Source organism: Mastigoproctus giganteus, chromosome 5, assembly GCF_048544385.1.
Source record: "Mastigoproctus giganteus isolate SK-2022 chromosome 5, ASM4854438v1, whole genome shotgun sequence".
Classification (NCBI taxonomy): domain Eukaryota; kingdom Metazoa; phylum Arthropoda; class Arachnida; order Uropygi; family Thelyphonidae; genus Mastigoproctus; species Mastigoproctus giganteus.
This window is the reverse complement of record NC_143579.1, coordinates 169,540,069-169,558,403: the sequence shown is the minus strand read 5'-3', so window position 1 is coordinate 169,558,403 and position 18,335 is coordinate 169,540,069. Positions and strand designations below refer to the sequence as shown.

General features: G+C 39.3%; 1 protein-coding gene across 2 annotated transcripts; it reads right to left on the bottom strand.

Moving 5' to 3' along the window:
• Nucleotides 1-1,677: 1,677 nt before the first annotated feature.
• On the bottom strand, nt 1,678-16,796 carry LOC150085833 (uncharacterized). 2 transcript variants are annotated; one of them, XM_090373512.1, is made up of 2 exons: nt 16,597-16,796; nt 1,678-3,911 (listed from the first exon to the last, which is right to left on the bottom strand). In XM_090373512.1, the coding sequence occupies exon 2, from the start codon at nt 3,899-3,901 to the stop codon at nt 1,811-1,813; it is 2,091 nt and encodes a 696-aa protein (XP_090229638.1). In that variant the 5' UTR covers nt 3,902-3,911; nt 16,597-16,796; the 3' UTR covers nt 1,678-1,810. The 2 variants fall into 2 exon arrangements, with proteins under 2 accessions (XP_090229638.1, XP_090229639.1); XM_090373513.1 differs by having other exon boundaries at nt 16,601-16,796.
• Nucleotides 16,797-18,335: the final 1,539 nt, after the last annotated feature.

Here is an 18,335-nt window from a genome sequence, read left to right as displayed (position 1 = left end):
AAGCATAGAAACGATAGGCATAAGACAGCTTGTTATATTTTGGCATATTAGGGAAACGTCATGGCAACCTGTTAACTCCTGCCGGATTGCCCAAAATGTTGAATATGTATTCTTCATGTGTCAACTTATTTGATTGTTGGGTGATTCGTTATGTCCTATAAGGTGAAAGTTGGAAGCATTATATCGAATAGTTGTTCCTTAAATTCGTTATATAAACCCAATAAACATTTAAGACTGTATTTTCTGTCTTTAACAGAAAGAGCCATCTTTGAAGTGAAAGTTTAATTGCTATACAGTGTCACACGGACTTCCCCCTCGGATTGGGTTTTTCCTTTCGTTCGCGTGCAGAGTAACTCGAAATACACTCCATTTACAGACATAATACCCCGATGCGTCATCGCTTTAGTTGCCTCAGAACGTAGCTGAACAACCCAATTGTTTCCTTATATCGTAATGAGTCCGTTAGTCTGGGGTAGCCATCTACCGCGGATACTCACCTTTCAGTTTCGTAATAATCGATAACAACGGCAGCGGTTCGTGCAACACCCCGTCAGCGATAAGGAGTAGGAGTCGTCGTACGAAAAACTGAATCCGCTTAATGTTTGTTGAATCGATCTTATGACGAATCACACGCCATCTGCCAAAAAGACCCGAAAATAGGCGACTTTTGTTCACGTTGGAGTCCTTAAAAATTAATTGGGTTTTCTGTTGAGCATGTGCATCGCATCTAAATGTATTAAAATGTGCCACTGACAATTCTAACTACTTTCCCTTTGAGACTGGTGTGGATAAAGGGCCATATACGAGCTCGCTAATCACGCCAATGTGTTGAACTGGATTAAGTAATTGGTATGCAAACAGAATTCATCCAAACAGTTCTGCAGTCACGCAGTGTCAGGGGGAGACGTGAACAGCAGTCATTGATAGTGTTGGTTCATCTTTCTGTGGTGCAATTTTATCATTAGAGACTCACTAATCCTTGAGACTCAATAAAAATTGATATCCTTATAGTTTTATAACTGTTCTGTTACGTTGTCTTACCTTTTTGTATCTGTTTGTTGCCCGTTACCTTTCATGGACTGGGAATTGATACTTTTAGGTATTTCGAACTCAAGAGTTCTTACCGACTTTTTTAATCAATATAAGTTTCCAGAATAGCAGATAAGAACGCATATCGGAGAATAAGCGAGTAAATACGCTCAATTATCTAAAAAAATCAAATATATATTTGATTTTTAAGGCGCCATTCTGTTCTCAATGAATTACAGTAAAATTATTCTTAACGCATGATTCCTGGTATTAGCATACAATGGAACGTTACTGTTGGAAGCCATTATGAATCTTAGCGCAATTCCCCAAATTCAAATTAACGGTTATTGTTTGATTCAGTTTTCAATTTCTAATTCTGATATAACGAAATACTTTGAAATTATTTGTCATTAAATCGTTGAGATGCAGCAGTAATAGGAGGAATCAAAGTTAACTTTAAATCTTATAGCCAGTTAATCAGGGGAGGTTATGTTGGGTGTTGCGTGATATTAAAGATTCATTGTTTCTTTGCTTGACGAGAAAAATAAAGGCACTCAGAGTCCATTGTATCAAGAGTAGAACAGCTTTATTCACAACGGCGAGAACAGCATCCAAACAATAAACAGTTGAATAGGAACCATCAACAAGCAGGGAGAAGACGCACGTGGAAGTTATGAACACCAATAGAGTCATCGAAAATACATACAAACAAGCGTTAAACGGATGTAAATTCTTTTAGAAGGACAACGAAGCCTTTTCCCCATACAAAAATAGCCATTCTTCATTCTTCAACTAAACGGAGGTTGGTCGTTGAGCCGCACGGGTCCTCGCCGTAGCCACGGGCGCCTCCCGTTACTCTAGAGGAAGGAAAACTATCTTCCGCCCACAACTCTTTCGGCAATCTGCACTCCGGGTACGGCATGAGAGACGAATGCTGTCTAATAAGCTGCGGTCGTACTCTCGAGGCTCGAACCGTTGGAGGGGTGGTTGTGGAGGAGTCTTGGGAATCAGAGTTGGCGGAGGAGGTCAAGGTCGTTTCGCTGGACCCTCGGTTTCGGAGATGGGTGAGGACGAAGGAATGTCTTCTGGCGAATCCAAGGTGGGAAATGACGGAGGGAATCGTGTTGAATTCGTTTTCTTCGACGACGAAGGAGCTGACGCGCTTCAGGGTGGGCCGTGTGTTCGACTCGCTACTTTCTTTCATCAGCAAAGCGGTCATGCTGCTTCGCGAGTTTCTTCGGACGCATAAAGGAGCGGACCAGTTGGGAAAATCGTCAATGCCGTTGCTGCTTTCAAAAGACGTGCTGCAGTTGTCTGTGGTGTCGCTGCTGGTCGAATCTCTATAGATCCGGGACCTCAGTCGAAATATCAGCATCCGATTGGTTGAGCGAAGTGCATAAAAGTCAATGTCCCGTGAGGGATAAGGACGCCCTATAACATTTCTGTACACGGTTTCTCCAAGGGGCTCGTGTAAGCTCCTTGAGGGCTGATAAGTCGCGTGTTCACTCGCTTCCCTCTCAAAACATTCATCGGAGAGGTTAGAGACTGTTTCTGCCAGATCTTCACGGGAACGGAGATCGTCTGAAGTACTGATGACCTGCCAATGACCTCCTTTGTCTTGGAACAGCACTGGCAGTGGACTGGTGACGTCTTTTCCGGGAGTGGCAGTGGGTACGGTGCTCCTTCCGTTCTGGCAGCGTTCCTTTTTGCAACGCAGGCACGTCGGCCATGCCATCCGGGTTCTACAACGGAACATCTTGGACACGTGTTTACGTGACGTCTTGTTTCGGAACACATACAGGTAGGGGTTGATGACGCAAGCACTGAGGGAACAAAGAGTCACTAAAAACAGCATGTATTCTGGGGCGAGAAGGCTGGTGTACACCGCGACGAGATTTACAGAGAAGTACGGCAGCCAGGACAGGGTGAAGGTGACGACAACCAGCATGCCGGTGCAGACGGCCTTCCACTCCTCGCCGAACAGGGAAGCTTGGCTGGAGCATGAACTCCATCGACGGTAGGGTTTCTTGCGTGGGGGAGTGTACAGAGGACAGGGTTTGGTGGCTACTTCGGGCGGGGAGACTTCATTCACGGTACTGTTGAGACTGTGCTTCCGAGCGCGCGCACTATTCGTCCTAGCAGCTCGGAACATGGAACAGTATATCCACGTCATTTTGACGAACGGCACCAGGAAGCCGAGGATGAAGAGGAAAGTTCCGTACGCGATGCTGCACGGCTCGGTGCTGTGCCAGATGATTACGCACATGTGCCAGGCCTGACGGTATTCAATGCTGGAAACATGGAACAGAGGCGGCACGCTGGCAAGAACGGACACCACCCACGTTCCCGCTATTAGAACACCCGTCTTTTTCTTGGTTATCGTCATGGAGTAGTGGAGGGGACTGTTGACGGCGCAGTTGCGATCGACAGCTATCAGCAGCAGCGACAGCACCGACGCCATGTTGAGACAAATCACGAGCACCCCCGTCAGCTTACACCACACCAGACCGAAGAGCCACGAATCCGTGATGAGAGAGACGAGATAGAAAGGAACCACCAGCAGGGACTGGAGAAGGTGAATGGCGGACAGGTTTAGGATGAAGCGACTGGAAAAGTTTCTCAGTGTTGGCTTCCGGTAGAAGAGCAGGAAGACGAGGCCGTTGCTGACGATGCCTGTGAGCATGACCAGAGCGAGCACGGTGATCTCGACGTGGTGTATCGCTTGGTCCACAGCACTCTGCGGAACTTCCACATCGGTTTCCGAAGAACTGGATCCTGCATCGCCTTTAACTACGGTTACGACTACGGAAGAATTGAGGGAGGTCGGGTTATTTGGCAGATCTTGAACCTTGTCGGATAGTGAAAGATCCATAGGGATAAAACTGGAAGAAAAAGAAAGTAAAGAAAACAGTTAACAGCTGAGTGCCTGACGCGTCGTTTATATATATAAAAGTCTAAATATTTTCATGTGAATCTAAAAGGTTTTCTAGTTTTAAAAACAAAAATGACATTCATTTTTATTCAATCCCCGTTATGTTAAAAAAAAAATGTGGTGTGGGACGACATCTTCCATCATACCTTTTCATACATTTTGGTGTCAGAGAATTCTTAACCGAATAATGGTGAATCTCGTGCAAACATTTGCCTATTGGGCTGCTTAACTTCTTAGGAACTGGTAATCTTCGCTAGATATGAAGCAATTTATAACGTCTACAGTTAGTTGTTCGTGGACTGTCGCGCAGCTCAACGTCCAGTGAACCTCTCACCTTTAAATGATCGAATTCCTGATGCGGCCAGCCATGGACAGAAAAATGTCGCCTGACAAAATGGACAAGCAATAATAATGCTGTTTGTTGATATTTGCAGAGCACGGCAGAATAGACACTCTTTCAAGTCTTCACACAGACAAACACGCGCACAGAAAAGGGTGTGAAGGAAGGTCTAGACAGAATTGCAGCAATTTCAACCGTTCTCATTCTTGAACAGCAATAACTCAAAGCGTTAAGTGCCAGAAGTAGGTCGCAGAAAGCGCTTCCTTTCAGGTGCGTCTCGGGCATGTCGATGCTCTCTTAGATCATTGCTACGTTGTTTTTATTTGGCAAACGTCCCTTCTTCCTTTCGTACAGTATTTTATTTTATCTGAATTAGTTTTTTTTAGATTGGACTCTTATCAGCATATCTTTATGATTCATAATTATGAACGTTGGTTTTTCTGTCCATGCTTTAACTACTTGGATCTAGCAGAAGCCAAGTAATTCTCGTGGACTCCTTTAGTGGTTATATTGGGATCCCAAGTTCTGATCTCCTGGAGTGCAGAAAGTGAATAATAATCTGAGGAAGAGAATTATTGAATCCCTACCGTGGGTATGGCCAAGCAATTTGTTGCTTCAAATTAGTGTTGATAGCTATTTAACATTTTTAAAATCAAGATTTCGTGTAAAAATGGTTAAAATCATTGAAAAGTTTTACTTCTAGAAGTTAATGTAATTTCAAATTTCAAAAACCGCACGAAAAATATTAACAGAATTTGAAATCTGAAGATTATTGCGCATTGTCTCAAATTTTGCCGAATGATATTTTAAGAAACAAACACCTAATTTACAATTAATTGGAGTTTACATTTGATTGATCGTTTACATTTTGTAATATTTATGGCGAGTTTCGTAACTTTCTGTTCTGAATATGCGAAATACTTTGCTTCGATCTCCTGAAGATTCAAATTGCTTAAACTTCATTTCCAGCTTGTCATAACTCAGAGAAAGTGTAGTCTGGCGCATTAAATGCGTATTTGCAGTTTATCATTCTCGGTGCGATTAGTGTAGGTATTAGGTAGTCTGGCGATCTCATTACGAAAGGAAATAATGAATATTAATGTCTTAATTTGAATATCCTTCTAACTCCTGCGAGAAATATCCACAAATTAACATTCGTCCAGCTTCACGAAAGTTAATTTGACGAATTTAAACAATCTGATTTTACACGTGGAATAAACATACCTGAAATGTAGAATATTGATCGTGTATTTCAGGTATGTTTAATTTTTCTTACTCTTCAGCATCAAATAGATTGAACATTTCCTCAAGCTCAGTAACCGCGCGCGATTTTTCATCTGGACATTAAACGTTAACATTATATTTATTTATAGGAGTAATATATGTCCTCCATAACAGCTCTAACCCAGGTGATGGAACGCGAGGGCACAGAAGTAAACGCCTTTTGACTTGACCATGGCTCTATCCCATGTAACTACTAACTATGGTGCTGTTCTTTTTCATATTCTCTGTCTTAAATTGTTTCCAGCCTATGTGGCCCTTCCCACAGTATAATCAGAAATAGTGGCTTCATCAGTTGTCACTCTGGAAAGATTCGGGTTCAAATCACGTCTGGAAGTGAAAGAATATCTGAAGCCCTCTTTAGATGGTCTCAGTCTCAGCGAAAAGTTTCTCCTATGAGTTATTTCAGGAGTTTTCATCCTGGACAACATGCCGATCTTGCCTATATACAGGTAAAAATGCACAATAATCTATAAATGTCACACTATAATCAAATCAGTTGATATACCAAGAAATCCTCCCACCAAAACCAACGAAAAGAAATTAACAAAATATACAATAGATTTTCTTCGGTTATTATTCAATAAACTTGTGACTAATTCATTGTAGGTTCTGTTGCACCAACTAATCGATACCTTAATATTCTTTTGCCATTTTCCAATATTTAAATGTCCCAAGTATTTACTGTTCCGTGCAAGTGGCTCTAAAATAATCTGCAATGATAAATGTATAAAGTATGACTGTTCAGTCTCCAAAGACAAGCATTATTAACCGTATCTCATCCAGTTCCAGGTATCTCGATAGGTTTACCGATACCAAATCGCTGAACAGAGACAATGTTGTTAGGAAGATAAGAACTCCGTCGACACCCGTACTCAATTCTCAGTGCACACCATAAGGACGACTACGATATTCGTCAGCTGTTTATCGCAACTGGCGAAGAGAATGCGCCAGATACGACACGTCTAATGAAACGCAGATGATACTCTCATAGGACACGACTGCACCAGTCTTAGGAGCCCACCTACGCATCTTCTGAAGATTCATTAATATGATCAGTGACCTACAAGAGCTAGCCGATGAACACCAGAAGAATGGAAGAGCTGAAGTAGTTTGACAGGCCACTAATAAACACTAATCACCATTTGAAATGGACTGAGGTTCGATTGCGATATTCAACAATGAACCGCCATTTTGTTGCGAACTATTCAAACGAAAAGTTGGATCTAAACTTGGAAACGATAATCTCTTGCGCATCAATGGTTTTAATAAGAATTTTCACACTTAAAGAGCAGGAGTTTTTCTTTTAAGTGTGTTTTTTGCAATGGTCTTATTTTTGATTCGTTTTAAGTTGCGCTCTGCCTGTTAGAGCTTATATTAAAGTGTGGGAAATTCGATCGATGTGGATGAGTTCAGGTGAATCTCCATCCACTTCCCCGCTCAATAGACATCTGGAATGTATTAGTCTGTAATAATAATTTATGAAGAATATCCACTCGGCCATAATTAATAGGAAACTCCCGATAGTATGAAAGTCTTGGCGATGTCTATTAAGCTGATGAAGCGAGAGAAAGTGCCGTGACACGCGAGTGAACGATTAGATGGCAGACAGCTTGGCGTTTCCTGTGCTATACCTCATATCTACATAACTGTGTCAGCTGTGCTGGTACGCTGCTGCTGCATTGTAGCCTTGACCCGCATGCGAAATCAATACCGCTTCGCCGACTGTGGTCCCGTGGATCGAGGTTCATCGGGGAGAGAGAGAGATGTCGAAGAGATAGGAAAAAATCATTATGGAGTATTAAATTTGCATTTATACTTCGTCCCACAGTTCTGCAATACACTTGCACTGGAAACGCCGTTTTAATTCTAGTTGGTGAGGTGGGAAAGGGAGGGCCGCATCTCTCCAGATACCTGTGTGATGTTTGACTCTGGAGTTGCACAAATGTAGGTCAGCGTCACCTTAACACGCACGCTGAATGCATTAATGCTTCTTAGTGTCCGGGAAAGGATCTTTCCCGTCTCCATTTCTCGTTATGTTAGGGAGCACCAGCGATTATCTGAACGTCATTAGCAGCATGCATTGGCCGAACTGAGGATGATGTGGTTCACACGGGAGCTCATCGTAATTTGCTTTGCTAATTTTCAGCGACTAAAGGCATGGCCACACGTGCTGCTGGGCTTTAGAATGCAGCGCTAACTGAATTTGCTCTACACTTAATGGTTTAATCTTCTTTGGAATTGGCACATCGGTGGATTACAGAACATTTATATGAATATTCCAGTACTTTGCGCTTTTCTTTCTGAGATAAACCTCTACGCTCTGTTGTAGAAAAGAAGTAAGTTACGTCATTTGTCTTGGTCACTTTTTACACGTAAATTCAACCTTCACTGAACCTTTATTTTTTTCCAGAGCCCCTCTTTTGCGATTTCCTTCAGTGTTTCCTGTAATTTTCGTGGATCTCCGAAATGTCACCATCTATATTTGAGTGCAGAAGTTTAATTTCGGGGAATAAGAAACAACAGGAAGCTAGATCAGTATATACGTATACAAAGAGGAAATCGTGTTAATCCTTGGTCAGAAATTGTCACCCATACAGAAGCAGCAAGTGTCTTCAGCACGCTGTTTTTTTTTCTGATATTTTCATAACTCATCTTATAATATCCACGGTGGAACTTTTTTGTTAGAGCTGGACAATTTGGTTTGGTATAATTCTTAATTTACAATTCCATGAATTAAAAATATGACGAACTTCTTCTTGGCATTAGAGTGGGACCTGCTCACCTAAACTGAAATGAAACAGTTTCTGACCAAGAGAAACATGTGCTCTCTCACTCTCTGTATTCTTCAGTTCAACCTTCCGTGATTTCTTCTCGAAAAAAAATTAATCAAAAGGGTCGATTTCATGACATTTGGACGTCAATGAATTATTTCAGCGTGCTAGAAGGAGGTTAAAAATAATAAGGACCCATGAAATGACTAACAGTGACGGATCACTGAATTCGCTATGTCAACTATCACAAGAACTAATTCTGGTGGATCATGGAATAACCCGAAAAATGCCAACATTCTTCTTAATACAATATAATATCGTTTTGATTGCACTCTTGTACCGAGTTAGCCGGTCTCCGGATGGGGTTCAGGATTTTCATCCTGCTATAGATAACTGACTACAAAATATACCGAGTAACGCCTGATGATCATTTACAAAAAGCCTCGAGGCTTTTTCTAAACAGCTCAAACCATTTCAAATAACCGGTTTAAAAATAATATCTCTCTCTCTCTCTCCTGGTTTTATGAAAGACTCGCTAAATTATTCTCTTTCAGCTCAAAATGCTTGCGCTAATAAATGCAAATGTAGTCCATTATTTTTGGCTCGTGTTCCTTATGATTAACGAACGTCTTCCATATATTCGATGTTCAGTAGATCGGTAATGAAAAGAGTGGAATGTTTTCAGCTGTCTGAAATGTCAGCACACCTCTTCTTATGGAATGATGTCTAATATAAACAGCAGAACAGCTCAGTTTAGGGTGTACATAAAAGAACAAAATACTTCTTATTCGCTCATCGAAATATTTAAAGCTTATTTATTTTTGATGGTAGATTATAAATGGCAGATTGAAGAGCTTAATTAAAATCAGCGATTCATATATTTCTGATAGAACATGGAATTAAAAACAAACAGCAGTGCATAGAGTATCTTAAATAATAAAAGGTTCATAAATTCGTATCAAAAATTTAGATCCATTATTTATAACAGCTGAAGTTTCAACAATTTTTAATTAAATATTTTCTTCATCAGAGGAAATTTAAGTTTGTTTTTCGAAGTGAAAAGTGCAAATTTTCTGTTGAAAGAAATATGTAAATACTCGTGGGTGTCTGATCATGAAGGTGGCCGATTTTTGAACTCTGTCTTCTGCTCATATGAGCAGATTAAATCTTTATGGACGTCCTGAACTGATTACAATATTAAAGTTGGGGCTGCTCAGTAGCAGTCCCAAATTTAAGAGTTGGTAAACCTTTGAGTTGGGCTGGAGTTCGTTACGAGTTAGAATTTATAGCGTTTATAAACCTGACTAAAAAAAATAATTGTGTATTGAAAAACCGATGACCAATATATGAATAGATAACACTGGAACTTCATTGAGTCCTTTCCTGTTAGAATGAATTATATAATAATTCATTCTAACAGGAAAGTTAGAATGAATCACTTCACTGTTAGAATGAATAATAATTCATTCTAACAGTGAAGGACACCATGAATTAATCCATGGTGTCCTTCACTTTCCATTCCTTCTAGGAGGATTGAAAGATGAGAAACGGGGGGGATGAATAGTTTTAGCCTTCTATAAGACTCATTTTGATTCGCTGCCTCTCACGCTAAGTTACGTGCCACGGATACGTATGCTTTTGTACAAAAAATGCGTGATGAGAATCCTTGTCGCAACAGTGGTACAGTCGATTCAATGAAATGCTTTTGCTACTATTAACTCAGAAAATTTTCTTGTTAATAGCAACTGTAACTGAATTTGTTGTTCGAAGTCGACTATTTTTCTTCTTTGCTAGAAGAGGAATTAAACCCTTGGGTGTCCAATTTTAATGCAGTTCATAAAAGAAGAAATCGATGCTGAGCAGAGGCAGACGTGACAGGCAGGAGATGAATGCTAATATACAGCAGCTGCTACCTCAATTGGCAGGGTAAACTGTGTACATGCTGTGGCCTCTTCGCATTAGCGTTTCGTGGGGGAAGGTTAGAGGCACAGTTATTGCGGAGAGACAGGTGAGGTTGAAGTCAAATAAATATTGCGCTTTTTCGTGCAGTGCAAATATAACCTCAGCTGTAGTTTAATATGAAGGTTAACCAGCAGAATGTCAGGTGTTGTAGTTTATTGACGTTCTTTTCGACCATGACTTCATTTTGGATTTATTCTGCACATTAATATGATGCTTATGTTTGCTTCTGAAGGATCCTTACTGCTCACGATATGGATTTACATTGATATTATTGCATGTAGGCCTACGATAGGTAATAAATATCCAAAAACCTAATTTGGAATGTAGTTTACAGTACTATACATCTACTGGTAAAAGAATCATGTTAGCCACACCTTTATACCGATTTCTGGACTTATTATTACTCTCTTATAATTTTTCTTTAAGCTTGTATACTGCATTTCTTTTCTTTTGGTTTCTTGACCAGCTTTCTAGACTGCTTCTACGTCTCGTTTCAGGCTTAAAGCAAGCATGCTGGCAGTGACGTTCTTTGAATTTCTGACATGCCTTCTCCGCGATCTAGAGGCAATTTCATAAACATTTTCTGTTTATTGAAGGGCGATCTATCCGTCAGATGTTCTTTGATCTCTCAGAGTTCACGATGCTGGCACCGTATGTTTTCGTGTTCGAGCAGAGGCAAAGCGCGACTAGTTTGGAGAAAAAACAGATATCTTGAATTTAACACGGCATATACGAACACTTAAAGTAAGCCACAATATTGTGTGGAGTAAGGAAAATCCACTAACTAATTTAATTCTTATCTAATTTAATTAAAATAACCTAAATTTTAAATTGTGATTTACTGCACTCTAGAGATATGTTTTTTATGGTGTTTGGATTAAACATTGATTCGATTTAAATGAATGAATAAGTGCTAACATTTTAAAACGTATCTGGCATGTTTCAGAAATAATTTATTTTCGATTTTTTGCTTCTAGTTTCTTCTAGAAGAAGCTGATACTTTAATAGATTGAATTTGCATCACCAGAACTTTAATTTGATCAGAATATCAAACTGTGAACAATTCTAAGCTGCCACGTAATTGAAATTCGTTTCAATGCGTCTGTTTAATACACTTCCCCCTTGTGACCACCTTGATGATTAAAATTTGCAACCAGAAATAGAAGATATGGTTTTAAAAAAGCAGACATCCCTACAGGAATTTGAAAACTTCATTATGTATGTTCATCTGAGAAAAGACTATTGATTTCAGCGAAAAATAAGTTGAATATTTAATCAGCAGTGTCAGTCAGTTTTGTACTGCAATGCAGTATGCATTTTATATACCACTTATAAAAAATATCCTTGTACCGTGTTTAAAATGGCTTGTAGTAGCGCATAAATATAGGTCACGAATAAATTACGTATTACAGGTAATCTTAATGCAAATACGAACTCTCCGAAGTATTACAGAAAAAACGAGCTATCGAAATTTTACCACTTGATCAATATTTAATGCCTCTAAATTGTCTTTTCCAGAAAAGAAGATCTTACAATTGGATTAGCGATCCCTTGCACACAGACCCCATGGATGTCCCCATACTCCAAGAGAGCCTTTTCTCCGTTGGGGATTTTAAAGATCCGAATGTGGCCTACTTGCGAAGTTTGAATCGATTCGCATGTCATATGGAACGGGCACTCAAACTCCCTCAAGACTCAAACTATATTTCAATGGCTAAACAGCGCCGTGATTATCAGCCCCCCCCCTTCTCTGCCCCTTTCGAAAGCGCCTTGTTGGCATTTCCTCCAGGAACACGAAATATCGATTGATTAACCAAATTTAGACCGGACTGCCGAAGGATTAATTATTGGCTTTCAATCTTCTTCACTAGTGGGCACTCTTCTATAAATTAGAAGAAAATCGCTCATTTATCAACTACTTCTTGTAGCTGTTGATTATAACTGTTTCACAGAGTGATTCAGGTGGTGATTCATTCATTTCGTGCAACACTCAATGCCATGAGGCTGGATAATTTCATCAGCGAGATTTTAGACACTGCACTTCAAGATATAAAATGTATTGTTAATTTATAGAATCTCATAAAAAATAGTCCTCCAACTCGACGTCAGTTTTATAACAAAATATACACAAACTGTTGTTGAAGTTTCTCTTTTTAAATATTAATGGATATCTGTAAACTAATAAGATGTTTTTCATCCAACTTAACTTTTAAAGTGTTTTAAAAGTTAAGTTGGATGAAAAACAGATTGGGAATTCCCAATTTGCTTCTCATTCTGAATTCTATAAAAAATTCAGACAATCTAAATATTTTAGTCACTAAAATTAACTGTATCTCAGCTTATTGATGCACGTTTCGTTTTATGACTCAGTTTTCAATTTATTTAACGATTAAATTGATATTCATTAATAACTCATGACTTAAAGCTTTAAGCAAATGTCTTAAACTCTTAAAGCAAATAAAACGGTTAATTATTTTGAGAAAATTTGATCCTCTCTATCCCTGCAGATTTTTACAATAAATCAAAATAATTCACTCTCCAGCCTACTAGGAGTCCTTTTGCCTGTTTAGTTTTTAACTGCGTTTCTTCTGGTGACTCCAAATGCAAAGCCCTTTTGAAACTATGACGTTCTAGTCCAGTGAATTGAGTTGTGTATCAAAAGAAACTTGATGATATTAGACTTGAAGTTCTGTAGATTGTAGTTTTGAAGATATTAAAAAGAAGAGATTCTCAATGAATGAATTTAAGGAGAATAGTGAAAAAGGAAAATAGGTTAAGTAAGGTTTGGAGTTTAAAAGGAGAACCACTGATTACTGTATGTGATTTAGAAGAAAACTTGCTTGATGCTACAGATGTCATTTCAGAGTAACATTATCTGTGGAAATACCTGCAGACACCGAAGGCCTGGGTAATGAGGAGTGGAATTAGATTGGGAGAAGGCATTAATTTTAACTTGGTCGCTTTTTGATGGACTTTTCAAAAAACTCTCGGATAGTCAAGGATTTGGGACTCATAACCCCAAGGTTTACGAAGATTATTTCTGATACTTTGAGAGAAATATCTCTCAAAATGGAAGGAATGTTAGAATGTATATTTCTTTCGTTTTAAGAATAAGCAACAGTTTGGCAATAACTTTGAATAGTGGTGGAGAAAACCTATAGTTGAATTCTGATAAAAAAAATTTGCAAGTTGTAGACTTAAACGTATTCGTTGAGATTTAAAACTGACGCCTCAAATTTTGAAGTTATTTAGGAAACGTTTGCCATTACTACTTTGTCAATTACTTTTTACACGTTGTTAAGAATGAAATGTAAAAATAAAGAATAAAAAAGGTGGATTAACTTTTTTCAAACATTTTAAGGTTTAATTTAAAGTGAAGAAATATTTAAGAATGCCGTACGCATGAAGAACATTCAACCAACTTGATTATTTTCACCTTAATTTCCTTGTAAAAAAATTCAGAATCTTTCAATTCAAACTCGTAGTGGTCAAAATTGGCATTATAACAAGTTTATTCAGCAGATTAACATCAGAATTTTTTCATCCTTCGTCATATAGTGGCAGTTGCAGTTGGTTGTGTTTAACTGTTAAGGGTGGTCACCAATTAGTACTGTGGTCTAAACATGGTTTTGGCCACTTCAGACTCTAGTAAACAAGTCAAAGTTAAGTTTCGCGCTGGATGTTGAAAAACCACTACCAAAAATATAAAATATCATTTGATCTACACATATTCAGATTTTCTTCTGTTTTGGATTCGGGTAGGGGGGCACCTCAACACCCCTTTCCTCCCAGTGATTCACACTTGGGTGGGCTTGTATAACAAAATAAATAATCGCATTGTTTGGGATTTCCATAAAAGGTTGAATTTCTCTCCAGGAGGAAAAGAATAACTTTTTAATTTTGAATTTATTCGCAGACATATTTAATTCTGTAGCTCTATGCATTAATGCAGAATGCCTAAGTTGGATCAGCAAGATAAGAGGTGCAAAGGGTTGAGTTATTGAGGGAAATTATCATCATCGGATAGCAAACAGGCTGATGTGATTGAGATTAAAAGATTTCCACTTGGAGGAACTTTCCATTTATATTTTGAACTTTGTAAATTATACGATTTTATTTATAAAATTATCAATAATACCCAACCTGAAACTCTCTTGAGCTCAATATTTACAGATGTCACTAGTAGAGATTAGAGAAAGGAAAAAAACATGGCCGTCATCCATCCATCCATCCATAGTTTTTCCTTTCAGTAGACAGACGTTCACCAACACGCAGACCCAGGCTTAGTTTCTGCGTGTGATTTGCTTAAGGAAACTCCCGTGCTGTGTTGGGAGTAAAGAATAAAACCCTCGACAACATCTAATAAAGACAGCGCTGCCGCAGCGCGTCTCTCTCGCTTTCCCCTCTCACGTCTCGAGGGGCTCGCACGTGGTTGATATGTCAGCGAAGCGAGGCAAAGAATGGTTTCGTCCCTCTATTACAGCATTGAGCGTCTGTTCGTACCTGTCTCAAGAGGACACGGAGGTCAGAGGGTACTTATTGATTATGACTCGGCGAAGCTGAGACGCTTACTACCGCTCGGAACACACACACATAAGCGTATGGTTGCCTTGGTACCCGAACAAACATGGCATAAACTGTGAGGTGACTATTGGACAGAATATTTATGAGTAGAGGAGTTTATGGTGCTTTGGAGTTTTCTTTCGTTAACCGAGTTTATACCCGTCTTGGGACTGCGACACGCAACTCAATAGCGAGAGCACCATGTTGAACAGTAATGTAGGAAACCTTTAGTGTTATTACAAGGGAATGGAGAGCAGTAATAGGATATTTTGGAAGCATCCTGATGAGTTGTTATCAAGCTAATATTCTTCGGAGATTGTGTCAGTTTTTTTCTCCATCAAATGTATAAAAAATTTATTCAGGGAACACTAAGCTTCCGGGTAGCATTATATCCGTGTAGCATACGTGAATTTAAGCTTAGAAGTAATTCCAGTTCAGTTATCCCTACAATTTATAATCCAGTTAGGATAAGATTAACGTTAGAGTTAAATCAAAAGCCGAATAATGCTCGAAGGGTCTCCTTTTATATTTAAAAATATTATTTATATACTCCGATATGGTCCGCTCCCTTCCAGGAGCTAGGGACTGGTTCAGAACGTTCTCAACCTCCATACAGGTTGGTCACAAAATGCCACCATCTTTACACATTTCTATCCAGCCTAAGACTGATGGACGCGTACTAAATTCCATCTCATGCGTAGACAAATAAAAATGTTTATGAGAATGCGCTTAATATCTGAATGCTCATTAAAATCAGCTGTTAAGGTAAACAGCAGCTAAGCTTTCATTAGTAGCGATAATTGAGAAAGAAGTCTATTAACTTCCTTAAGAATGCGCTGGAGGTCTCCTGGAATAAATTCGATTAGTCGTCTTGAGTAAGGTTAGTCGCTGCGGATGCTGCTCATCTGTTTCTTAAACCTACCTCGTGATGAAGGCGGTTTCTAATTCATTAGCTCTGCAATTCATAATGAGAAGGTCAAACACTTCGTTGCTAACGCAGCTGGGGATGCCTAACTTCATTATCACGGCACATTTACTTAAACTGACAACACGTGCTTGCCTCCACGAGAAACACGGAGTGACGTGTGCTGTTGTAATTAGAAGTTTGTCTTTGTCGCAGTATCCGAGTGCATTCAAACCATAGTCGAACTCTAAAGTCCTCAATTAAAAGTACGATTGGTAAATGGAAGTGTGCATCGATTGAGGTATGAAGCACTCAGCTGTAACTTTGCTTATCGGGCTGAGTACTAGCTGGAACTTTGTTATCTGCATCACAAATGATGCGGATAGCAGTAGTGAACCAACAGGTGGCTCTAGTCATTTGATAACAAAAATAGGACTGACTGACTGCACTACTTCATTATACAGTATACATACGTGGAATACATAATGGGATGGTAATGTTTTAATGGTAAAATAATAAGAAAATCGCACTGCTGATTCACTTTATCTTTTGGGATAATGTGAGCCACATTTACGTATAAGTGAGAGCAGAAGGATGTTGCAGCTGAGCGTCTTTGACCTCCGAACACCAAAGGGAACTGTTACATCCTTACTTTGCATCTATGACCCAGATACCGTTGTATCGCTATCGATTCATACACACACACACGCACCTTTATGCTCGCTTTGTGAAACAGATTACAGTTATCAGGTCGGTCGATTACTTGGCACACCTAAGCAATAAACAATCGCAAATATCGAAGACTACTCACCTACATTATTTTCCTAAACTATAACGATCATCACAATTTCTGGCAGCACAGAAACATTGTAAGGTGTGTAGAGTCCGCGTGATCATTGGGCAACCATAGCACTTCTCAGTGCAACAACCACTTCAGCATCACAGGTTGGGGATGCCGGAGATAACGGCAGAGCGTGGTATTCCTGGTCCCTTCCCATCTTGCGGCACCGAAGAATCTTTCTTCGAGTCCCTCCGTTGTGCGTACCGGGGGTATTTATCTGGATGAGCGCCGAATTCACGGGAAGCCTGCACCGTTGCCTTGGCAACTAGAAGCAACTGGAAGTACACGTGACAGAGCATCACGCGACTTGACGGCCGTTAAGGGGGTTGTGCGCATGTGCGCAGAGCCGCTCTTTCCCGTGCGTTTCCTCATAATTTATATGGTTTCCTCGAAGATTTCGGGAGGCAGGGAGAGGAGAAAAGCACTTTGGAACGGCATCGAAGAAACAGAAAGTAAAACGGATTAAGAAAATTCGCTTCCACTATTACGAAGTACAGTTGTTGTAGAAAGATACTGGTGCACGTGCGAATGACGCCCACGTCTTGCATGTAACGGAAAGCCTGTACCACGTGAGTTCTCTGTCTTCCGATTTCAGTTGAAGCGTCTCCTGTTTTCATCGTGGAAACGACGCTGTTGTCTAGAGGCTAACTGGGTGGCCCCTCTAGACTGATTTTCCACTTGGTTTTTAAAATAAACAATCTATTTACTATTTACATTATCTAAGATTGTCTGGTGATTGAAAATTGCCTTAGAAAAAGTGAGACGGCAGCGATATTTATGATCATTTTTTTTCTTTTCTGTTTGTTTTTTCAAATATCCAATTTGAGAGGGGAGGACGTTACCCCTTCAGTATAAATGAATCACATATGCAATGATGTTTGCAGGTTTCAGGAAGAAGATCTTCGACTGGATCCGTGGTTTCATCTGAAAAGAATCGTCGATCAATAGTGGCTGGAATGGGGTTCAAGTCCCTTTATTTAACAGACATTCGTAACATGCTTATTTGTAGACCCCCCTTTTCGCGCAAAGAAATAGTCTCAAGAATTGATAGCCAATCATTATGAGCAGTTCTAGTTGCCACCAGAACGGTCTACAATGTGAACGGCTGTTAAATATGTTTTTTTTCTTAATGGACATTTTCTTCCTCATAGTATTTTAAGTAAAATGATCCACGTTACGATGCAAGTGAACATATTAAATAATTGACATATGAAGTCAATATCAATACTCAAACGCACAATACGTCCTCCATTATAATACTAGATAGTAGCTTTTCTAAAATTAACATTAAAATGTCTAAAATTATTAATTGAGGATTACATTTCAGCACATTGACAAGTTGGTTAATTGATGAGCTAAATATCTCATGAAATATTTAGTTCTCATGAGAAAATGGCGACTGTGCTTAAATCTGCATCGTGTAACTTTAACGGACAAATCACACAAAAGCGTAGTCAAATTTCTATCGTAATTGACCAACGATTAAACCAATTGTGTGATGCAGATCTTTGAGACCTCCAAAGGTAGAAGCTCCTGCGCAAAGAGTAATCTCATTTGCGATAATTAATTTATACTTGAAACATAAACCTCGAATTAATTTTAACTATTATAATTTATTCTAAAAAATAAATAATTTTCTTTAAAAGATGGAATAATGGGATTATAAAGAACAGTAGACGCCTGATAAGTGCTGGTGGAAGAGGATGATA

Coding starts and splice junctions, on each gene's coding strand:
- LOC150085833 (XM_090373512.1), bottom strand. CDS start 3,901: ATGGATCTTTCACTATCCGACAAGGTTCAAGATCTGCCAAATAACCCG.